This window comes from Osmerus eperlanus, chromosome 21, assembly GCF_963692335.1.
Source record: "Osmerus eperlanus chromosome 21, fOsmEpe2.1, whole genome shotgun sequence".
NCBI classification, from domain to species: domain Eukaryota; kingdom Metazoa; phylum Chordata; class Actinopteri; order Osmeriformes; family Osmeridae; genus Osmerus; species Osmerus eperlanus.
This window is the reverse complement of record NC_085038.1, coordinates 9,403,815-9,427,907: the sequence shown is the minus strand read 5'-3', so window position 1 is coordinate 9,427,907 and position 24,093 is coordinate 9,403,815. Positions and strand designations below refer to the sequence as shown.

Sequence of the window (24,093 nt, the reverse complement as noted above, 5' to 3'; positions counted from 1 at the left end):
TTTGTGTCAATGTTCAAATTACAAGACATTTTTCTTGTTTTTAAATGTCTTTTTGATTCCTGTTTATATAGAAGCTCAACTGGTCAGTAATTTCTGATTAATGAATATTTTGAAAATGGATTCATATTTAAGATTTTCCAGGTACTTTTATAGTTTAAGCTGTAAACATAATATACAGAATCATAACATGAACACTTGGTAAAGTAAATCACGCAAAAAAATAGATTACACAACTCGTTTTTATATAGTAAGTTACAAGGAGATTATTTGCAGAAATCACTTTTGAAATAAGTACATCAAAATCAAATATTTCCTTAAAACAATTTAGTGTTCTATGAATTCTGGTCTCAGTGTCATTTAAGCCGCAACCAAAAATGGCATGCTTGTTTGCTACAAATATAACACCTTGCTCCCTTTCTCTGGGTCAGCTTATGTAACCAAACGATAAGCCTTGTCAAGTTAACCAACATCGTCTGTTACTTCGGGCTAACATTAATCTAAAGGAAAGCACCCCTAATTTCACTTTCGAATGCATTGTTTATACATGCTGCAATATACAAATTATTCTTGCATTTTCAACTGTTCACAAGTGCTCTGAAGGACCTGACTAGGAAAAGGTTTGTTGTGAGATTTTACAATACAGTGCACTAGGACAACTTGGGATTGGGGGGAGAGGTGGTTACTGAATGTACAAGTCTTGTCTATTTCACATACCACTACAAATGATTTTTTTTTTGCCATGTCATGATGCTTCATTGCACCAACAATACATACAAACCACCCCTGAGTATATAATGCAGACAGGCACAGACAGCGAGAAGGCTGGCCTTGTGGTACAGCTGAGCAAAGATGGATCCGCCTTAAAGCAATGTAACATGGGGTTAATGCAACAAATTCATAGCCATCTAGGGTTGAGGTGACACATTAGTCAATGGAAAAGTGCCATGCAAGGACCACTCTCTGGTTTTAAATCACATTATAAAAGGTCTCCTAGCAGTTGTTTTGTGGGCTTTCCAGTGAAAACACAATTGAATAAAAAAAAAGTAACATTCTTAACGTTTTGATAAGTGGTACAATTCTGCACATTTCCATGATCAGAGCTGTTTCTGGCACAAAAATCACAATCAGTTTTTTTGTGTATACGTACTGATACAGAGCAAGTCTACATGTACAAACAAAACAAATGATTTGGTGGGGGCAAAGGGGGGATTAAGGAGCTTGACCTTACAGAAAACAAAACAATTTACTATGGTACTGCGTCATCATTATATATATATATATATATATATATATATATATATATATATATATATATATATATATATATATATATATATATATATATCTCTCTTGTGCGGGCTGTTATGCATTCTTAAATGAACACCCAGGAATGCAAAGGCATTTAGGTTTCCAAGTCACAACAAACTATCCTACGATTCAATAATAACCTGATGTGGATAAAACTACAACCAATGTGTCAGAAATAAAATGTCCAAATTAGGAAGGCATATGTCAAAACATTTGGGTGAAGAATGAAACATTTTTTTTTTCCTAAAACCATTGATTATAAGTGTCAGCAAATCAGAAAGTTGTAAAGTAGCATGACATATGCCAAAACGTTTCGATGAGTGACTTTAAGAGTTGTAAAGGTTTTACAAGAATATAGTACGATCAATGCATATGTTGTGATCAGATTCCCCCCCCCCCCCCCCAAAACACAGGTTTCCTTAAGCGGTCTGTTAAATTAAATAATTTATCATATATTAGGAGATATCATATAAACTAAACCTTTTGTCTTTCTCCTTCAACCCCTGCAACATCTGCTAACCATCTCCTAGAGGGTGTGGGGTGATGCAGACCTTCTAACCACAGGCATCACTGGCACTGCTTTTGGGCTTCTCCATCCTTTCCCTGAGGTCTAAGGTGAGAGGGTGGAGAACCGGAACCCAAACACCGGCAGGTAACTGGCCCAGCACTGACGGCTTGTTCCCTTCGTCTAGAAGCTATACGACCCCCTCTCCCATGCAGGTGCCATACAGTGCCCAGGCTCAATCACTACTGACATGATATAGATGTGCAGGTGCAGAATAATCCACGGTGATCTTAACCCTAACAGAAAACAATCACAAACCAACTGCTATTAAACCACCAACCCTTGGAAGAAGTATATATGTATGTATATCTACATGTACAAATAAAACATACATGGGGGTGGGCAATGATGAGAAAGCTAGGACTCCTGTTGGTGTTGGGGAGATGGGGGCGTGTCTGTGGGCGAGGCTCCTCCCTCCAATCCCTGTCCGTCAGGACTGAGACCCAGCCCTTCGTCCATCAGTTCCAGTTCACTTTGGTCCAGGAGCTCAAAGTCCTCTTCCTCGGTCGGTACCAGAGTGTCGTCCTGGATCTCTTCCTCCCTGGCGCCGGTCTCCGTGGCAACCTCGTCCTCCAGGGTCTCCTGGCTGGCTTCGGCGGGTGGCGGGCTGTCCAGGGCGTTGGGCAGCGTTTCGGCAGGCAGGAACTCTTCCATGGAGGGGCCTTCGCTGGCCTCAGTGGAGCGCAGCAGGGCGGAGAGAGTGTTCTGCACCACGGTGGAGATGGCCGTACTCACTATCTCCTCACTCAGGGCTTCCAGAGAGCGCTGGGGGCCCTGGGCGGCTGCCGCCTCCTTACGCTCTGCCGGCGCCGCCTGGTCCCCCCCCGGTGGCCGCCCGTGTCCGTTGAAGTGCGTGTTAACAAAGTGAAGCGGGGAGGCCAAGTGCTGGAAGAGGAGGCTGGCTGGACTCAAGGCCTCCCCCTCGGAGGGCTCTCCCTGGGCCTCGTCCCCAGGAGCCTGGCCCGAGGCCCGCAGCGGGAAGTGGAGAAGGCTGTGTTCGATGGAGGGGAACTCGTCCACGGAGGGGAACTCAGGCAGGTCCCTCAGGAAGGCCTCCTCAGGGTCGCTGTGCACACTCTGCTGATCCAGGTCTGGGAAATACACGAAGAATGTTAAAATATGAATGACCATGAAACACCTTGATGTAATACAATACCCTTTGAAATACAATAGGATGCACATCTCCTTTTGTGGTATAGTCTGTGACGGTCTAGAACAGCCTCTCTCAATCCTGGTCCTCGGCACCCTCTGTCCTGCATGTTTTAGATGTTTCCCTCTTTCAACACACCTGATTCAAATGAACGGTTATTATGAAGCTCAGCAGAAGCCTGATAATGACCATTCATTTGAGTCAGGTGTGTTGGAAGAGGGAAACATCTCAAACGTGAAGGACCAGGGATTCCAAGGAGCAGCAGCAAGAAAGGCTGGTCTAGATAACTAGTACAAGCTTGCAGTGTTGGAATACCTTCAGAGACTTCTGTGAGTTGAGGAGTGGTGGCTCTGGAAACAGAAAAACCTCCGCTCTCCAAGATGGACGCCTCCTCGTCAGACAGCTCAGAGTCCGTGATGGCCATTGCCAAGGCTGTGGTCTTCACGTCCACCTGACCGATGAAAAAGACGCCATCATTTTGTGAACGGTATAGGGTGTGAAGTCACCCCATGAGGCCGAACACGCTCTGGATAAAGCTCAAATTAAACAATTGTGTTCATTGTTTTTATAATGCAGCTAATTACTAAATAGCCTTGTTCAAGAACTGTTCTAATAAAGCAGCCTTTCCACATCAAGCCCTCAGTCACAAGAACTCTTGCTAACTACATCACGATTTATCTAATTTCCCCTCCTTACAAAGAAACACAAGCCGTGCTGCAGCCTCTAGACACATACACACGAGCCAAGGGCCCCTAGTGCAGCATGGTTGGCTCACCGTGGGGGCAAAGCAGGACAGCTCCTCCTCACTATCGCTCTCTGTCTCAGCCTGGGGCTCATCGCCCTCCTCCACCTCCTTTTTCACCTCTGCAACACACAAACGCACACGTTGAACACCTGTACCAAAAGGTATCTACTGATCGGAAAATCGAACCAGAAGTCACTCCAAGGACACAAAGCGGAGGGGTAATGGTTACCAGGGTAACAAGGACATTCAGTATTCAGTCACAGCTATAAAGACGACAAGCAGGACACCAAATAACCAGCCAACATAAAAACAAAAATAAATCCCAATCAAGCAATCTTTCAGTTGCAAGTGTCCCAGCTCGGAGCGGTAGTGTCGTTTTTCTCGTCGACACTGGATCACGGACGCTGGCACGCGTAGACAGCCGACACACTCACTCCACTTGTCGTGTTTGCGGTGCTGCGTTCCGCCTTTCATGCTGTAGTCCAGCTTCATGAAGATGGGTTCCAGGCCCGTGTACATCCTCTGGATCAGCTCATGGTACACCACCAGGGGCCACAGCAGCACACTCAGAACTGCGTGCATGAGAGAGCAACGGATCAGGTATCAAAACACACACTCTTACCAGTAAATGTACACACACACACGTCAAGCTTACTTGGGTTTCAGAGATTGGAAGAAAAAAAAAGATAGGTTTGTATCAGGGCTAATCTTTATCGAAACACACACGCTTATTGAAATATGTTATGAGTCGGCTTACCAATAATGTAGGAGATCATGATTCCTGGTATGTAATGGCCAACCACAGCCAACACAAAGCTTCCTGAACACATCATCACACAGAACTGGGGGGGGGGAGAGAGAGAGAGTAAACACTGACATCAACAGATCTTTGAACAATTAGATTATGTAATCAAAGGAGGGAAAACACGTCGGTGCGGTGCGTCTGTATAACGGAAGACAATGACAATCATAATCTGAAAAGAATTGCTGGGAGGGTTCATATAATACACCAGTGTGCATTTGATACCTTGCCGTGGTTCTGATGCTTGTACTGCATCATCTCCTGGATGTACAGGCTACATGTGAGGTAGCTCTCTGCCAGATGGTGGCTAAGCTCAGGAATGCTGAGCAGGCGTGGGTGGACAGCCATGGTCTCTCTAAGGGTGAAAAAAAGAGTGTGTCAGACGACAATCATGTGCAAACTAGATGAAGGGCTATATGGGAAGTGAGGTTTAGTATTAGGTAAATCTATATAATGGAGTTAAATATATTCAAGTTGTGAAGTAGCTTACCTTTCTATTGGGCTGGGTTCTGGCTCTGGGTTTTGGACTGTAATTGAAGAGAGGCAAGGGAGATTTTTGGTTAAAAAAAACAAAAAACATATATATATATATAGATATAGCTACATTCATTCATGATGGTATACATTTCTGAAACTTGTGATTGCAACTGAGACTAATGAATCAGTAGGTAGTAGGAACCTCGGACAAGTGGTAACTTGTGCTTCCATCTCTCCAGTAGCATGAGTCCCAAGAGAGACACACTCAGTAGGAAAAGAGGCCGCAGGGATGTGGAGGATAATAGCCTGTAGGTGTTAGATAAACACGTTAAAGACCAAAGACCAATCTTGGCTTCTGCCACTAGTGGTGCAAGGCTGGCAAGGCCCTTGCCCACTGATCATTAAAGGTACTGACAGCTAGCTAGCAATTAGGTCCAAGTTAGTTACAACCACAAGACAGCGGTGATTAGCAAAATAGGAAGCTAATATTGATTGTTGGCATTGGATAGTAGATTTCACTACGAAAATCTGATCAATTTGGCGTGTTATCTAAGAGCTATCTATCTATCTAGCAAGTTGATAACGTCGTTACCCAATCCTCTGTTGGATTACCGTTCAGTGACTTAGCTAGCTAACTAGCTAGCATTAGCTAAGACTACCCGTTGCTAGATAAGGTGACTAAAGACACTCGAATGTTAACACTTTGCACAGAATTGTAGCGTGCCAGGTCAATCGTTACTTAGCCATGACCATCTAACTTACCAGAACAAGGTGTTCAGTGTGAGTGCAACAAAGATGCTATACAACGGCCTCTCCCAAACAAGAAGCCTCTGCGCCCATAAGAGCAAGTGCTCATACTGCAATAGCCAGTCTTGAAGACGATCCCTCAAACGAATTAGCTCAGGATTCCCTTCACCGCATGCTTGTTCCGAACCTCCAGCGGGGAACAAGGCCTCGAGGGCAACCGATGAGGAGGTAATAGAGGGGCGTCTTGCCTCCTCTCTGCTCGCCATCTTTTCCCTACTTTGTTATGTTGTTTCGGAGATCACGGGGTACGATGGGCGTGTGGATCTGCGTAGGCCCGTTGTCCGTCATGCATTAAAAAAAAGGCATGTCACGTGTTTCCTTGTTTACGGCCTTTAACAGAGTATATTGTGAGATTCACTGAGGACATCTATCGGGTAAAATGGGTACTACTAGTATACAATCAAATGTGCATTAATAAAAGACAGAAACTTGAAAGTTCTAGATTTTTTTATATAGAAAGGATAAAATGTTGAGTAACAAAAACTGGATGATCAATTTGATCAAATACAACAACATACAATTGTTTCATAGAACTGATACAGCTACAAAAGTCAGAGCCAATAAACACAAGGATATATATTGATGACTGAACATTTCCCCAACAATTAGTTCTCTCTCTCTTTTACTTGACTTGTAATATCTGCAATACACAAAATAACAAAAAAATTGCCAATGCAATTTACCACTGTCAATTCTTAATATTGGAACTTATACTTAAAGAGCATACTGTCGATCCAGGGAACAAACTTGTAGCCAAAGGGTGTGGGTGTACAGTCAGTCAGGGCCATGGTATGCAGCTGTTGAAGGAAACAGAGTGTCTCCTCAAGACAGTCAGTGAGTTTTACGGAGGGGGGGGGCAAAGAGTAGGGATGAAGATGCACAGGGGGGCAGGAGTTGGTGGAAAGGGGAGGCAGAAGGTGCTGTGTCTCCAACCGGTGGTGCTAAGATAGAAGGGCATCGATGCCTGCCGGAGTTAAGACCAAGGCCTGCAGCAGGTCAGAGAGGGAGATGATGCCTCTCACCACGTCCCCTCTGTCCACCAGGACCAGCCGATGGACCTGGGGGGGGGGGGCGGCGAGGGAAATACAGGATGAGAGTGTCGCACGACACATCGGAAAAACGCTGCGAGGTGGACCCTCTGCGAGGGAAGGAGGAAGCGATGATGTTTACCTCTGCCTTGACAATGCGGTTGATGACGGCGTCCAGGGTCTCGTTGGGGTAGCACTTGATCACGCCCTCCACGTAACAAGAGCGCCTTCGGACGGCCTCCTGCATGCTCATGTTCAGGTTGTTGTAGGACTTCTGAGCTGCCAGGTTCTGCCCCCGGAGGAGACAGAGGGAGAAACGCACACAGCGGTCAAGTTAGGCACCCCAATGACAAAGATGGGACGCTGTCTGACTGCAGATGCTGCTTTGATGTACTCACAATCACATCAAATCTGGAATAGAGTGCCACCACCTTGCCTGAGGGAATAGAACAATGTAGCATTTACAACCTAAACGTCACACTGTGCAATATGAACTAGATGTGCAATATGTCCCTGATGTTATTTGGTGTCCCTCTCAGCAGTAGTGGGTGGGTGTACCTTGTTCATCAACCACAGGCAGTGCAGACACCCTCCTCTCTACGAACACAGACAGGGCATCATAGACTGTGGCAGTCTGCAGAACTGTGGCAATGTTCTGGAATGTTCCAATCCCAACCTCCCGTATCGTCTTCTGTAGGAAACGAGGTTTAGGGACCATCCCTTCCTTGGCAGAGTAAAACCAATCACACAGGAGACATAATAGGTTCTCTTATTCAAGTGTATTCAATTGTTAGAATGTTTTAGCTGTTCAACACAGAAATTGCAAAGACAACATTTGAGAATAAAATTGCTTTCTCACAAATATATAGAGGAACTTAAGGATTCTCTTGTGGGTCAGAATGTGTAAGACATTGCCAGATTCTGGGTCAATGACTGGCAACCTGTGTATCTTGTGCCTCAGGAGGGAATAGATAGCATCAAAGAGGCTGTAGAGGAGGAAGTTGAATGTAAAGTATATCTGGTTATACATTACATCATGCGTAGCTATACAGTATTGACACAATTTCAAAGTTCTCAAGAAATGAAAAACACTTTTTTTTCTCCAAAAGTTATACCTCAAATATCAGCACTAACTTTCTATCACTGGGTCTGCAAGGATTACATATTGTAGTAAGTAACATATTCACCTGGCTTCAGGGGTGATGCTGATGAGACATTGAGTGGAGCACTGTAGATAGACATCTGGACACACACACAGGAGAGTCAGAATGCATGTACATTGAGGACAACATCATATTTGTATCATTGGCTCTTTGGGATTTATTTATTTGTAAATGAATCACCTTTCCATGTCTCAATCTTATGACACTCCAGCTCATAGATTTGAACCTGTGAAGAGGTTATATTTACGTATTTGTGGTTAAAATACTTTGTATCCAGGATATAAATATACAGATAAGCACCCTGCAGTAAACAAATGTAGCAGGTATAGAGAGGAGGCACATAAGTACGTATACATACCATTGGGGATTTGTAGTAGCGATGGAGAATGTTGATGAAATCTGTGATGGTCAGCATGCCTGCAAGCATAACCAAAGCACTTACATCAACAGATCATTTTCAAGATGTTATTGTATATATTATTCAGCCAACGCCATTCCCTTACCCACAAATCTCTGTAACTTGTTGTCCCAGAGAGGGGCAGCTCTCAAACCATTGGCCACTAGGGCGAAAAAAGCCTTCTTGACCTGCAGACAGGGTTAAATTCAAGTTAAATGTTTAGACAGTGGGCTCTGATTCGATGAACTCTGACTCAACATGTAGTGATAAACAAGGAAGTTTATTACCAACTTCAGGAGATCAAATAAACAATCAATGAGCCTTACTTGTAGTGTGGTATCAAATATGACCAGTTTGCAGCTGGTTGGAATGGCATCATAGCAGCAGTGACTCTTCATGAAGTTCATGTACACCTCGGCATTGGGGTCTAAGAGAAGATATTATCCTTAAGCCTAATGAATGATTGGATTTATTAAGCAGCTGTGCATAGAGCCAAACACAGACACACACGCAAACTTTAACAAAGAATTTCACCTGCATTCTTGGTCACACGCTTCCCTCTAAATGGAACCTACGCAACAGATAATAACAGGTGGCGGTCATATTATACATTTAAGCAAGGCTGAGAAATATTGTTGGTGTACAACTGCAGTAGCTTTTGGATCACACACAAACACACACCACTGCCATCTCAAATCTAGGGCAGTGTTCCATGACCTACCTGAATGGGAGGTGGCTGCATTGTTGCAGCATGTGGCCTCAAAAGTTGGATCCACAACACCCAACTCACGACCGTTCCCCTTTCATACAAGCCCCTCTCAACGTTTCCCACGAAGCAGTTCAGTCTATATTAGGAGCAGGAGTCTCAAGCGGTATGCAGCCGGACAAGCGGACAGGGGTAGGCTGGAACACTGTCAAGGGGCGGAACCAAGGCCAACCAAACTGCTGCTGGATTTTAAATGCTCTGTTTTGCTACCAAAGTAGTTCTAGTTTGACTTGTCACCATATCCAAATTATTCAATGTATCAAATGATTAAAGGTTTGAGATTGGGGAAAGTGAACAAGTACCCGGTTGTGCAACTTGTAATACTGCACTTTCAAAGGACAAGGGTGAACTGCAGAGCTGAGCTTTGATGCCGCTTATGAACATAATAGTCTCACCACTGCCTCATCCTACAGTGCTCGGGTGTAACCCTGCTGTATGGTTTTCTGCTTTAACTCCACTCCCTTCCTCAGTGTCAAGAGTTGAGATTCAGAGCAGCAGCAACAACAGGAAACAGGCAGAACACTTTGTCTGTTGCTAAATGTTGGCAGTGTCTGAATAGCAGATGCATTATTCAAATCCCTAGCAATCCACATGCATGCTTGACTAGTATACAAATATATCTGTGATGTTTATGTAAACATAATACTGTATTGTAAGATACTGTATGCATGTGTTCACATGTGGCTGCATTGCAGAGTGGATCAGGGTGACAGAGACAGATCAGTATGACAGCAGGTGGAAATCAAACTTTTATTAGGTTAAGCATTTGAAAAAGGTTCAATATTTTCATGTATTTTTTTCTTTCATTTCTTTCTTTTTTTCTTTAGCAGAAATGAGCCGGAAAGTGCCTTGAAGATATCAATTCTGTTGAACTTTTTAGGTGCTTTCGGCAATTTAACACCGTCCAAACTTGTCCTGGGGACCAACTTAGTTTCAAATATGTAAATGTAAATTCAGACAAAATGTACAAACACCACAATTCCCTACTTTAAATGGTCACTCATGTATAATAATGAGCAAAGCACAAAGTAGCCTTGAGGCTCAGAGCAAAATAATGGTGGAGTGACTCGGCAGTCAACCCTCCCTTTCCCAAAGGTTATGTTGAGGAACATTAATGTGCAAATGTGGAAGTACTTCAAAGTGTTAGGTAATATAACAAAGCATGAAAACATGAAAGTATTATGAGAGACAAACTGTGAAAATGAAAAGGTGAAATTATGACCTATGTCTGCAAGTTAAAAACGAAGCAGCCTCAATGATGGTAATAAATAGTTTGGGACCTTCACCTGATAACTATCATGAGGAGTTTGAAGGCAGCTGGTTCTGTCTGTGCAGAGGAGTGGCAGCTACACAGAGTATAGGGGCGCTTGTTTTGCCTTCAACAAAGCAATAGTTAACTCAGCAGAGGACCTCTGAGGCCTATTAAAACACACCAAAAATTATATAATCCTTATGAATTTGAAAGACAATAAAAGGTGTTATGAATGAAACTCCACTCCAAAGTAAACTAGTTGGTTCCCTTCTTGATCCCTTGTTTCGAGACTTTCTGTAAACACGTCAACATGCTATTGCCTCAAACCAAACAACTTGCTGATCAACATTCACATTCAACTGTTGAATCGTCCAAAGTAGATATATCTTTTTTTATCCCAATCAAACTCAAAATCTATGAAGAGAAGCAATTTGCAAAAACAAAATCTTTTTCAAAAGACTTTCTTTTGACCATCGCAAACTCAGGTAGGAACAACATGGTTACAGGCATGCCAAGTGTTTTACCAAACCTGAAATATTGGTATCAGATTCCAACCGTCTAAACCTCAAACACCTCCCAGTTCTACCAAAGAGGCTACAAAATCGCCTATAAAAATGTAAAATCGAGGTTGAGCCAACAAACTCAATGGCATGTTTCTTATTTACATTACATCTGTCATCTAACTCCTGTACAAAATGTTACTTTGAGGCCTGTACACTGTATTTGGAGAAACATTTACATAATAAACCAGTAGGTCGACTGCATGGGGGTGCACTGTGTGTAAAATGAACTGGTTTCATTTAAATCACAGGGCGGCTGTCAGGCTTTCAAGGTCTCTAGCTGGGCATTATGAGAGCCTGGGCTTTGTCTAGGGGCAACATGGACTGAGGACAGCGGTGACCAAGTTGAAGAGGGCCTATGTCCCCGTGTAGGGGATCCAGTCCTGGCACAGCAACACTGAAGAGAGAGGGGGCCAGCCAAGCTACAGAGAGGCCAGTGTGAGGTGCGAGGAGGTCAGAGGTATTCCGTAGTCCACATACCAGATCCAGATGCCTACCCATGCAAGAGAGGCAGTGCAGAGAGGAGGAAGCCCAGGTAAGGGTCGTATCTGGCTGGGGACGTGGGTGAATGTTACCCAGGGAGGTGAGGAGGGAGCCCCATAAACACAGAACAGAGGTGGATGGAGGTTTACTGTGGTTTTGGTCGTTGAGGGAAGCTGGCTGGCGGTTCTGGCTGTCATTTCCTGGGCCACAGTAGCGGCGGTTTGAGGCAGGGGGAACTGGAGGGGCTGGGGTGTCTAGTGAGACGGCTGGAGGGGGAATGGGAGTCTGGAAGTGGACTGGGCTGACGGGGGCCAGGCTCTGGTGGTTCCTTGGGATGCTGAGCTGCTGCAGAACGGCACTGGTAGCGATGAGAGAAGCTACGCTGGTCAGGTACACCAGCCCCAGCATGCAGGCAACCTGGGAATAGTCAAGATATTAGTCAAAAAATGCAATTCTTTATCTTCTGTGTTTACGCTACTTTTTAGTCAAACTAAAGGGGTTTGGGAAGCTAACTGAGATTCCCCTTTGACCCTGCGCCCTCTCACCTTGGTGAAGTGCAGGTAGATGGCTGTCAGGGCCTTTCGCCATGCCGACTGTTCCAGCAGCACACAGAGGTCAGTGTAGGTGAACCAGCCTCGTTTCATCCCCTGCCTCTCTGCAATGCTAGGGTTACAACAGGCCAAAGTTAGCACAAAGATCAGAAACTATTATATACAGATTCACCCAGAATAGACTGATATAACAACAAACAAACCACTTGACACACACACAATCCCGTTATGTAAACTCGCAACTGATGATGTCCAAACGATTAAATACACCGGGACTGAACAACACCAAGTAAGATGATCCCCTTACATAATATTTTTCACCAACCTTGTTTCTAGTTGACTCAGGATGTCAAAGAAGTCACTGGGCTCGGTGAAGAGGCTCCACTCCTGCGAACACAGGGCAGAAGGATGAGGGCGTGTTATGTCAGGAAGATGTTCTATTTTTACATGCAAGGGCCATGCATTACTGAGTCTGGAACCATGTTGCTTACAATAGCATTGAGGAAATTCATCTCAAGGGCATTGACAGTCTGGACATCCAACTTCCCTGCTGTTCCCCACTCATCGTTGAAAACCTCCTCGTCCTCGCCTTCGTCATACAAATATTTGCTGGCAACCATCTGGAAAATACGGTAAACATGTATTCGTGCCAAAGGTCACTTTTTATAGTGTTTATCCATCCACAGAGGCTTGAGCCTGTTCCAACGACCCATGACCTCTGACACACATACCATGGAAATCAGGAAGAGGTCGGAGGATGAGATCTTTTGCAAGTATTCAGGGTTTCTGTGTCTCAGCCTTTCAATGTAAACCAGGGCCAGCATCATTGCACACGGAGAGATGCATGCCTCCCTGCAATGTAAACCAAATAGGCTTTAATTACCTATAATGATGCACTCTTTATTCATAAGAAGTTGTTCATGGATGGCCTGATCTCACTGACGGTGCCAACATACCTTGCAACATGAGCAGCATATTTCTTCTGCAGCTTGCGGATGGGGCTAGGGGCAGACTTCTGGAGAAGTTCCACGGCAATATCTAAAACATAATTTTGTATGTGTTGTTACTATAGCTCTGATGAAAACTAATACAAGTAAAAATTCGCATTAAACAAGATAAGCTAACCTGTGACAGGACAGGAGAGGGAATCAAGAGAGACGTCTTGATCTAAACCATAATACAATCGCTTCCGCACCCGTTCTGACAGCTTTTGGTGTCCAGGAAGAAACTGTAAAATAAGCCCACATATATTTATTTTCAGTGAACATAACGAAAAGCTGTCAAGGCGTCGAATCAACAGATTTATGCTTCTAAATAGTTGACCTGTTTGTGAGCTAGCTGATGATGCCTAACTTAAGTTGAAGTTAGTAAACAGCTAGTCTAGCTACACAACAATGTTTTTCTTGACAGGGGCGGAAAGGCCTTGTGACATTAGCTTGGCTGGCTAGGCAACTTCTTAACATGACAAATAAGCAGGCTAGCTAAAGGTTACCATATTTAGCTGGCCCACAATTGTTGCTAGCTGTCTAGTAATACGTATTTTGACATTTGTTACACTTGTTATTACACACCAAGTCAGATTTAACCAGTGTTAGACAAAGCTAGCTCGCAAGGTGGTGAGTGTGGCGCGTTTTAACTACTAGGCTAGCTAGCTAGCTACGACGTTAACTACAGTAACGCTAGTAATCTTGGTGGTAGTCGGTAATACATACCGTAAATTCCTGGAAATCAGAAAACGTAAATGTTCGTTCATCGAACAACTCGTCGAAATCCATGCTCTCGGCTCAACATTAGCTGGCTATCTACCTATTTAGAATATAAATGTAGGTGGTCTACTGTATAGGCAGCGCCTGGTCCCAGTCAGGCTACTAAGCTAGTAGCACCCTACTCCTTGACAAATCCCAACCAGACCAATGAACAGTTACGCAATATCTCTAGTTGCACAGAATGTACTGGCCCATTCCATGACCATATCTGTATTGTCATAATCACAAATAAATGAAATAAAAATAAACACAAAGTAGCTACATTTTGGCCGTTTATAATAGAAATAACCAAACAACAACTCAAAATCACTATATTTACAAATCTAACCCGTATTCATGGAGCTGACAAATATATGAAATGTACATTTTTTTTTAAATTTTTTACAATGAATTGATAATGGGTAATATTGTTGACATGTCTATCAAAATCATAATAAAAAATCTAAATAAGCACAAAGTGAATTTTGGACATTTATTATAGAAACAACCAAACTGAAAATATATTTACAAATCAAGGTATGGATAATGTTCTAGTTTTGATAACACAACTCACATTCTTTGGTATCACAACGTCAACATAAGGGCTTCGATTATTGTAGTTTGATTCATAGCTCAGAAAGTGGATGCCAACAGTCCCTGTCAGACTACCGGTCCATGAATATAGGGCACATCGTCATACTGAGGACAAATGCCAAAATGGTATTAACTTCACAAAGAATTTCACATTCTTTAAAAACGTTTGTCTTTATATCTAAAATGTTCCCTTCTAATGATGAAATTTCGGTACACAGTAATGCTGTGACGGGATGCTGGTTATTATGAACATATATCTTATTCACAAACCACATTGCCTTAATATTGAACAGGAAAGCTTATTGTTTATATACAGTCAGTATTCATAGAATCTCATACTACTCATTTAAATGCAGACATAACAGTATTAGCAGCAAAGAGAGACATGAGAATATTCAAACAAGTGTAGTATCTTTCCTCAGTACTTGGTTCAAGTTCTTAAACCTCATGTTCTCATCATGAATCAGTTGAATAAAATTAGTATTGTATTGATTGCCTGATGAAACATTCAATCTGTCTCAATATTATGATGTCAACATTATATTGCTAGGGAGTGTTGTGAGCATGTACCACCAAAACGATCATTGTCCCTGTTACACTGTTAAATATAGAACATAACAGAAATGTTCCACCCTTAAGCATAAATCCTCTGCGTCTATACCTGAATTTAAGGGTATGTACCGATCCGTTTGCCATTCCCTTTCCGTAGTACTCTAAATACCATTCTAGATTTCAGTGTTGTAAAATTGTCTTCAGTCATACATGTCACACCCTTATGAACAACATAAAACGCTAAATAAATAGGTTCTAAAACACAGCTCCATAGCCGACACCTTAAAGTGCAAAGAAGAAAAAAATGTATTTTTAGTCCCTTAGCACCTTCTTCTATAACCCCGAAATGCCCCCCATGTCATTCTATATATATATTATTGACACTAGAATATTATTCTACTTAGTGGCTCCCGTGTCCAGCAGAGGATGATGGGGGCTGTAGTTTCTCTGATTTCCGGTCTTTGGACTCTGTGTCTGAGTCTGAGTCCTGAGCTTGCTGCTGCCTCATCCACATGTCTGAATATAGGCCCCCCTTGTCCAGCAGCTCATCATGCCTGCGGGAGGTAGGACAGTTTCCAGACATTATAGTCATAAACATAAAACCAACAACACACCAAACAAACAAACTGTGCATTGAGCTTCGTCGAATGAATGGCGTTCTGGTCTGACTCACCGTCCCCGTTCAGCTATTAGACCCTCTCTCAAAACGAGAATCTGGTCTGCTCCAATGATGGTAGACAGCCTGAACAAACAGAACCACAGGAAATTAAAATCAGATTACATTAAGTCTGAATGCAAAGGGTTCCACAACACACATTTGAGTCCCATCTGTCCCTTACCTGTGAGCCACAACGATTGTGGTCCTATTGGCACAAACTTTGGCCAGCGAGGCCTGGATGTTGCGTTCCGTCTGCGTATCAAGTGCAGATGTGGCCTGAATCGAGACACAGCATCGCAATTAAGAGGGACGTCTTGAAAAACAATCAAGTCTTAACGTTTGCGAAACGTGAACCTTTTCCAATGTCAAAAGTGACCTCATCCAGCAGGACGATCTGAGGTGCCTTGAGGATGGTCCTGGCGATGGCCACTCTCTGCTTCTCTCCCCCACTCAGCTTCAGCCCTCGCTCCCCCACCGGGGTGTCGTACCCTATGGGAGGAGACAGGAAGACAGACTTACGCTACAGCCACACGGCTCACCAAGCCGCCCCTCCTAGCCAGGGTGGCATTCTGCCTACCCTCTGGGAATCCTATGATCTTGTCGTGGATGTCGGCGGCGATGGCGGCCTCCTCTACTTCCTGGTCACTGGCTGAGATTCGGCCGTAGCGGATGTTGTCTCGGATGTTGTTGTTGAAGAGGACCGTGTCCTGTGGCACCACCCCGATGTGGGCACGCAGAGACGTCTGCTTGACCTGGGGGCGAGAGAACGGTGTAGGAGCCATCACAATCCACGCAAACACCCAAGACTGCTTTTTCTTTAAAAAAAAAAATATATATTTTCGGCTTTATCGGACAGAGACAGCTGAGATGAACGGCGAAACGTAGGGGAGAGGGAAGGGAAGGCATGCAGAAATGGCCCGAGATGGATTTGAACCCCGGGCCGCTGCATCGGGGCCTTCTAACCCACCTGATACGCGCCCTACATGGTGAGCTACCGGGGAGTCCCAACACTGCATTAAAACATCAAATAACGCTCACCTTTGAGATGTCCTGGCCGTCAATACGGATGCAGCCTCCTTGGACGTCATAGAAACGGAAAAGCAGGCGAATAATGGTGCTCTTGCCCGATCCTGACTGTCCAACCTAGACACGTCATAACAACAATGACGATGATGTCCCACAACTACATGCAAACAATAGCAACTGCCTCCGGTAAATCTCCACAATACTGCTGCGCTGTAGGATGGCAATCTCCTTCACTTACCAGTGCAACAGTCTGACCAGGCTGAACCGTGAACGATACGTCCTTAAGAATCTCCTTCCTTTAGAAGGACAGAGACAAACAAAAGCAAACTGCATTTTAAGCCTTGATTTTTATCTGACTGAACAACATTCTTCGGAATGACGCCATGGTGACCTACCCGTCAGTGTAACTGAAGTAAACATTCTCAAACTCCACCTTCCCCAGTTGGAAGAGAAGGTTCCCGGCATTTACATCATCCTTCACCTACACAGCAATCAAGAACAGAATAACACTGTAACAACAGTACACTTTGTCAAGTGCAGTACCCAAGGTGTAATGAATAATAAGTCAATATCAGGACAGAAAATGGGGTCCTTGACGATAGTCTTACCTCTTCTTCCTCTTTGAAGAGCTTGAACATGCTTTCCATATCAATGAAGGAGTTTTGGATCATTCTGTGATAAATAAAAAAAAGTTGAAAATCTAGGTAACCTAGTTCCCAAAGCCCTAAGCATAACCCCCCTTCCTGTGTCCCTTACCTGTAGTAGGTTCCAAACCAGTTGAGAGGTGTGTACAGCTGGATTATATAGGTACCAAATAGGACAAAGTCTCCAACCTGAGATATAGGTCAAAAAAGCTGGATTTAATGTATAATACAGAGGGTAGCTTATACAGACAGAATTGTGGGAGAGATAAGGGAACAGAGTAAGATAAGATCCTGGCGAGATAAACGGGGTGACTCGTGTTCTGTACCTGAAACTTGCCCTCTGTGACAAAGTAAGCACAGAGCAGAGAACCTGCTAGAAGTCCCGACCCTATGATGAGGTTCTGCGACTGGTTCAGCAAGGCCAGGGACGCTTGGGTCTTCCATTCGGACGCCTGGTATTGCAAGATGGCGTCCTCGAAGCGGCTCACCTCGTAATGCTCCGCGTTGTAATACTTCACCTGATGGGAGGGCCACGGACATGCATTGAATCCACATGGCTACATTTCGGGGATGGAGACGAGAGGCAAAGAAAAGACGGGGGTTCGGGGGAGGAGTCAAAGTACCGTCTCAAAGTTGAGCAGAGAGTCCACGGCTTTCGACTTGGCGTTGTTGTCCTGAGTGTTCATGTCTCGTCTGTACTTGGTCCTCCATTCAGTGATGATGATGGTCAAAGCTGTGGAGATATGTCGACTGTAAGAATCTTTTCATACATACAGCCTCTGCATGCTGGGACATGCCGTGTCTTCGTAGGGGGAGCGATACTCACTAAGGTAGAGGAACATGCAGACGAACACGATGAGGCCAAACCAGGCGTTGAAGTTCGTGATGAAGTAGATGATGGAGATGACGATGTCGGCGATGGTGGGGAAGATGCTGAAGACGATGTAGCTGTGGAAGGAGACGCGAGTCAGTTTCTGGCAAAGCGCCACACGCGCGGGGCCACGCTCGCGGGCTCGCGTCGGGAAGGGGGCGCGACTCACCTGAGGAGGCTGTTGATGGAGGAGGTGCCGCGGTCGATGCTCCTCAGGACGTCTCCGGTGCGCCGGCCCAGGTGCCAGCGCAGGGACAGCGAGTGGAGGTGGTCGAACAGCCGCACCTGCACCACGCGGTTGGTGTACTGCTGCACCCGGATCCACAGGAAGGAGCGCAAGTTGCTGACGAACCCTGACGCGCCTGGGGGGGCGAAGGGGAGAGAGGAGAAATGAAGTCAAAACGGACATCCTGAGCTCAATGAGACAAAACAAGGCTGTGCAGAATCGGAGAAGGACAGGAGAAGTGTCCGCGTAGCGTCGCTCACCTGCCCCTCCGCCTTGCATGAACTTCAGCAGGACATATATCCCAACAGTACTGGCCAACCTCCTCCAGCTGCTTCCATCCGTCAGCTCGGTCACTGAGGGGGAGAGAGGGACCAAGAAGAGAAAATACAGCGACAGGCAGACATGAGACCGAGGGTCAGGAAGGAGAAGCCTCCAAATGAAACAAGAGAGGAGTGCTCGCGCACAGTAAATGCGCGTGGAGTCGCCTCACCTATGTTCTTGTAGTAAATGGGCACGAACACATTGATGACCCTCTCAATGGCCAGCAGGCCCAGACAGAGCAGCACCAGCAGCTGCAGTAGGATGTTGTTCCGGGGCCACATGTAGGGCATCAGGAGACGGACCTTCTGACTGAAGCCCTGCCACGTCGACTGGGACTCTTCTGCCCCGCCCAGAAGAGGCTGGAGACACACGCAGACAGGGCTGTTAGAGGTGTAGGTCTACGGCATATGTGACATCCTCCTAGTTCTGGTGTTGTTGTGGTCTTTTTTTTTTTTTTTTTGCAGGACAGGGATTGGAGGGCCATGGAGGTCATCTGAGTCTGATTCCTTGCACCTGGGCAGAGGGCTTTGTCTGCCCACCTTTCTGAGAGCCAGGAAGCAAGCCAGCCAACTGTCCAGCCGGCCAACCAGCCTTCCCCCCGCTAACTAACTCACCAGACCTGCCCAGCATAACCAGCTGAGGATTTTGGGTTCTAGTTGTGAACTTTGGCTTAGTTCGCCATCACACCTTTCAACACACCCACCCTTTGACATCTCATACACACCCTCCCTAAACTGATCATGGACACAACACATATTTGGATTGTGGTCAGACTCCATCAGTCTGAGTAAATTAACTCTGTTACTTCTTTCAACCCTGTCATGTGGACTTGTGACACCTACTACACAGCACACACAAACACTGAAACACACTATGGTGGGTGGGTGTTTACCTGGCTATGCTCCACATCACGTTCATCTTCGTTGATGAGGAGCATGTAAGGCTTTCGAGGCAGCCCTGGAGCCTTCAGGCCCAGAAAGAAGAGGGTTCCGGTGCCGATGTAGCGCACCAGCCAGAGACCAAACTCCACCTGAGGTTAGGCAACACAAGTGTTTAAATAGTTTAGAAGTTGTTGGATCCCTAAACGTGTGTAATGGTGGTGATCAGGAGATAAACAACAGTAAAATGCTCTTTATTTGTTGTGTGTGTAGTCTTAAAACATGTGTATTATACTAAGAGCATGCTAACCAGAAGATGTCCATTCAAAATATCATCATATCATAGCGTCATTTGTGAAAAAGTTAATGGATACTAAATATATATATATATTTGTAAGGCATGACCACTATTAACCTCCAAGCCCACGTTCAATTTTATGTTCTATTATTCTTCCAGTATTATGTAATTATGATTAGGCCTACTACCCTTGCAGGAGTAGATTTCTGGTTCAGTTCCAAGCAAATATATTTGGGGGAACGGCTACAGTGACAGAGTGACTGGAAGAATGACTCAGCAAATTTAGTCTCTTGCTCCTTCTACTTACTCATGCCAAACTCATGCCATTACTCATCTCTTATCCTGCAATGTCATGGTCTGAAGCACAACAGCCCTACCCTATAATTGTTCTTTTAAAGAATGGAGCAAAAAGCAATTGGCGATTTCCAAATATCAAAAGGTCAGCATGCTGATACTGAGGGCAAGCCCAATGGAACAACAATCCTTGCTAATGTAGTCACTTGATATGCCACAGGAAGTCTAGTTTTCACATGTGAATCTTACTTTCACATATCACACATGAAAACACCCAAACAAGTTTTGGTCTCCTGAGCTTTAAGGGTCAGATCTTCTCATTCACCTGCTTCTGCTGGTCCTCCAGACCCCACCACCAATGTGGGCTGGAATAGGAGACGAAGGCCAGGTTCTCAGCTGAGAAGGCCACAGCCCAGAAAAGCAGCAGGAGGACGCTGTGGCCCCTGGTCTGGTCCCTCACCAGCACCCTCCGCCTCTCCAGCCTGAGCAGGGCCACCGCGCAGGCCCAGCCCAGCGCAGAGAGGCAGCCATACAGCACCACGTAGCCAGGGAGCTCTTCTCCGACAGCTGCACGCCACACAACGCCCCCCAGGTACTGGAGCAGGAGCAGGGCGGACACAGCCAGCTGCAGGCCGTAGAGACGAGAGCGCGGCACAAACTTGGGCTCCATATCCGTCCCATAGCGCCGGTAGAAGACGCAGTGGAAGGTGCCGAAGAAGAAGGAGACAGTGAGCAGCACAGTGGGAACAAGGGTGAAGTAGAAGCATGGGGAGAAGCCATTGTCCACCCAGGCTTCCGACACTGAGGCACTGGCCTCACAGTAGCTGTTCACCACCATGGCTGGAACTGGGGGAAACACAGAGAGAAGAGAGAGTATGTCAAATCACTCTAATTAAAGAATAGTCCTTTAACTCACACTGAGACCCAAACTACAACTTCTATAGGAACGCTGCCGCTAGTTACCTCTTTGCTTACACACCAACCGTCATAACAGTGGAACAGGGGGTCATCCTGCTATATTAGGCAGTGAACTTTATGTGCTGGAGTCAATGCTCAAAACAGCACTTCAGCAGCAGTGTCAAATACGCTGCCCCGGCAACATCGAGTACCGACACATTATTTTGACGGGTTGGCGCGTTAAAATCAGAACTTCATCTAGCTTAGTAGCTAGGGCCAGAACAAGAGACCAATGTGAATTGCAATTCAGTGCACAACAAACTGTTCTTACTTACTTACTTTACCAATGCCAATGGGGCAATGACACTGTTTGCAATTATTTATGACCGTCTCAAGTAGGAATTCTAAGATCTGAGCCCACACTTACGCTAGCAAAGGTTGGCTTTTGTGAAACATGATTACAGGTACTAAATTATAGTTGTGGCTAGCAAACACTAGTGCTGGGAGCAAATGTATCCTTTGCAATCGCTATTACATTGTATTGGCAATGATACTAGAACAGCTTCCTAGCTTGCTTAGCCTGGCTTGATAACCTTCGCAAGTTAGCAAGGTAGCTAGTGATAACAACTTGTAATTCCAAAGCAAACACTCACCTTCTCAAACGAGGTTGTTGTTGTAGATATATTTAATTAGCTGCTGTATAAGCTCCAGTATTGAACAGTTATGGTTCCGACCTCCTTTTAACCAGAGACAGTGATATTAGTGTGTCCACAACACCGGTAAATTGTCCCTATTATCTTAGCCATGCTTACATCCAAGAAATCCATCCATGACTCTGCAATCTACACTTTCTTACATCACCAACGACTTGGCAAAACATGGTCCTAGTGCCGCCAATTCAAGTGAGTCTATGTGACTCTTTAGGGAGAGTCTTTTTTTCCTTATTTTTTTCGACATAAGGACATAAGTATACATAAAAAGAACAACTTAACTCGTTATCACGGGGATACGAAGTAAATAAAATGCATGGATGTCTGACCTCTCAAGGCTTCCGTAGGTTTACCATACTCAACCATGTATTATAAGTCTATGTACTCACCACATCAACAGCTGTATTTAGGGAACAGTGACATAGCTACGATGTAACATCCCAGATGCTACCTCTTCCAACTTCATCAGATCTGTGGCTAGTTCCAAATAAAGCGAAAGGGGTTCACCATCACACAGATGTCAAAGAGTTTAAAGTCCCCAACCTGGAATTTCAGGACAACTGTGCAACACTGTGTGCCCCGTAAAGTCTGTTTTATGGAGATTGATAGGAGAGAGGAGGCGAGTTCACAGTGTAAAAAAGTGTCAGATGGCTGAGCGGTTAGGGAATCGGGCTAGTAATCAGAAGGTTGCCGGTTCGATACCCAGCAGTGCACAAATGACGTTGTGTCCTTGGGCAAGGCACTTCACCCTACTTTCCTTGGGGGAATGTCCCTGTACTGTTAGTCGCTCTGGATAAGAGCGTCTGCTAAATGGCTAAATGTAAAAGATGCCATTACTGCATGGCAATGCAGAATAGCATTCTAAATGCACCTCGAGAGGTTTCTCAGACAAAGAAAATTACATTCTGAAATGAAGGCTGTAGCATGGATGTGGACAGAGGCGTTGTTAGACATAAAACTCTACTGGGGCACAGGCCCCTAATTCATTCAATTTTTTTATTTCAAGCTTGCTGCGCTCAATTCACTACTAGGCTATAGAAACTCCCCTTGCTTAACCCTCTATACAACAGTTCAGGGATGCAAGTTTGATATCAGCTTTGGCAGGGACATAAATAGCTAATGCGAGAGCTCAATTTTTTTTGCATTAATTTGGGTGCAAATACTGTTTTTTTGAGCATCATGTAATATTGTTTTTATGTTTTAGTCAAAATAACATGATTGGTAGGCTTATCATTTAGAAACTATCTTTAGTTTTGTAATGTTTTCTTAGCCTACCTCAATTCTGACTTGTGTGCTCAGTCTGACACCTGGGGGGTATTCCAGAAAGCAGGTTATGTGACATACCCAGGTAAATTAACTCCCCAGTTGAAACCCAGCTAGCAACATTGCAAATCAGCTGTTGGATTATCAATCTAAATTAATGCACTGACTGATGAAGTAAATTGTTAAAACTCAAACTTTAGATTTTACTGGGGCAAAGCAGATTTATACTGGGGCACTTGCCTCAGTAAAAAGGGTCTAACGACGCTCCTGGATGTGGATGTATACCTGGAACTAAGGAGAGGAAGAGAAAGCAGATGTGATGGATGTTGATAAAACGATGTAAAATAGTATATATTTTGTTTTCGTTTCTTGGGATTGCCACCCCTGAGTTCCACCCCAGATTACTCACGACTACTAATTATTACAATTTCTCATGTTCACACATATGCCCAGTAGGTGGCAGTATATACAAGCGCATGACTAAATGGATACTACAGTTTCCTAGTTTCTGATAACAAGGTTTCACACAGGTGGTGAGCAAAGCCAAAGGCAAGTCATTGTGTAAACAGGACGTGGCTTTGTAGAATCAGTACAACATTACAGACACTAAAAGGGCTCAAGGCAGTCAATGAATTACCATGTTTGATTTTATACTTTTGTTCGTAGTTTTTTGCTTTGCTTACATGTTGTACTGAATGTAAAAAAGTCTAATCCCAGAGTCAAAGGACATGTGACTGCAGCAGTTCTCTCCTGATGAGGGTCCTATATGAAGAGCTTTTTCCATCAGTCTTTAAGTTCAGCTTTAGAAGCAAGGGACAAAGAGCATGGATGGAATCAAAAGGCAGCTGTCACCCCTGAGCTGCTTAAAGGAGGTAGAATAAAAGACTCCCTAAAAAATGGGAGACATAGAGTGTGTGTCTGTGTGTGAGCGCACGCGAGTGGTGATCGAAAAGAGAAATCTTATCATTTGGAGACCTCACAATAGGCACAGAGAGGGGCTAATCTGCTTCATCTCTCAGCTCTTTTGTGTGAGTGGAAATGGACCTTCTGTCTGTCAGCTGC

General features: G+C 44.6%; 4 protein-coding genes across 8 annotated transcripts; all 4 read right to left on the bottom strand.

Annotated features, from left to right (window-relative positions):
* Positions 1–1,339: 1,339 nt before the first annotated feature.
* retreg2 (reticulophagy regulator family member 2) lies at positions 1,340–6,144 on the bottom strand. The gene is made up of 9 exons (XM_062447055.1): positions 5,810–6,144; positions 5,250–5,353; positions 5,061–5,097; positions 4,796–4,925; positions 4,526–4,610; positions 4,203–4,340; positions 3,799–3,887; positions 3,339–3,474; positions 1,340–2,964 (listed from the first exon to the last, which is right to left on the bottom strand). Exons 1-9 carry the CDS (start codon positions 6,058–6,060, stop codon positions 2,231–2,233), a joined length of 1,704 nt encoding a protein of 567 aa, XP_062303039.1. The 5' UTR covers positions 6,061–6,144; the 3' UTR covers positions 1,340–2,230.
* A 139-nt stretch (positions 6,145–6,283) lies between these two features.
* On the bottom strand, positions 6,284–9,275 carry prkag3a (protein kinase, AMP-activated, gamma 3a non-catalytic subunit). Of its 4 annotated transcripts, none has more exons than XM_062446630.1 (12): positions 9,164–9,275; positions 8,977–9,013; positions 8,769–8,869; positions 8,549–8,630; positions 8,404–8,462; positions 8,226–8,271; positions 8,070–8,124; positions 7,742–7,868; positions 7,441–7,606; positions 7,281–7,318; positions 7,025–7,171; positions 6,284–6,912 (listed from the first exon to the last, which is right to left on the bottom strand). In XM_062446630.1, the coding sequence occupies exons 1-12, from the start codon at positions 9,182–9,184 to the stop codon at positions 6,796–6,798; spliced, it is 996 nt and encodes a 331-aa protein (XP_062302614.1). In that variant the 5' UTR covers positions 9,185–9,275; the 3' UTR covers positions 6,284–6,795. The 4 variants fall into 4 exon arrangements, with proteins under 4 accessions (XP_062302614.1, XP_062302616.1, XP_062302615.1 ...); XM_062446632.1 differs by having other exon boundaries at positions 7,441–7,573; XM_062446631.1 differs by having other exon boundaries at positions 7,742–7,838.
* Positions 9,276–9,944: 669 nt separating this feature from the next.
* cnppd1 (cyclin Pas1/PHO80 domain containing 1) lies at positions 9,945–13,961 on the bottom strand. The gene is made up of 8 exons (XM_062447292.1): positions 13,767–13,961; positions 13,180–13,282; positions 13,011–13,092; positions 12,786–12,906; positions 12,546–12,674; positions 12,380–12,441; positions 12,049–12,166; positions 9,945–11,920 (listed from the first exon to the last, which is right to left on the bottom strand). Exons 1-8 carry the CDS (start codon positions 13,827–13,829, stop codon positions 11,297–11,299), a joined length of 1,302 nt encoding a protein of 433 aa, XP_062303276.1. The 5' UTR covers positions 13,830–13,961; the 3' UTR covers positions 9,945–11,296.
* Positions 13,962–14,278: 317 nt separating this feature from the next.
* Positions 14,279–22,343, bottom strand: abcb6a (ATP-binding cassette, sub-family B (MDR/TAP), member 6a). 2 transcript variants are annotated; one of them, XM_062447291.1, is made up of 19 exons: positions 22,158–22,343; positions 20,487–21,007; positions 19,584–19,721; positions 18,861–19,050; positions 18,631–18,723; positions 18,314–18,506; positions 18,100–18,221; positions 17,897–18,006; positions 17,600–17,791; positions 17,386–17,462; positions 17,238–17,301; positions 17,025–17,110; positions 16,868–16,925; positions 16,642–16,746; positions 16,181–16,355; positions 15,980–16,092; positions 15,785–15,879; positions 15,619–15,687; positions 14,279–15,499 (listed from the first exon to the last, which is right to left on the bottom strand). In XM_062447291.1, exons 2-19 carry the CDS (start codon positions 20,997–20,999, stop codon positions 15,346–15,348), a joined length of 2,547 nt encoding a protein of 848 aa, XP_062303275.1. In that variant the 5' UTR covers positions 21,000–21,007; positions 22,158–22,343; the 3' UTR covers positions 14,279–15,345. The 2 variants fall into 2 exon arrangements, with proteins under 2 accessions (XP_062303275.1, XP_062303274.1); XM_062447290.1 differs by lacking the exon at positions 22,158–22,343 and adding an exon at positions 21,712–22,072.
* Positions 22,344–24,093: the final 1,750 nt, after the last annotated feature.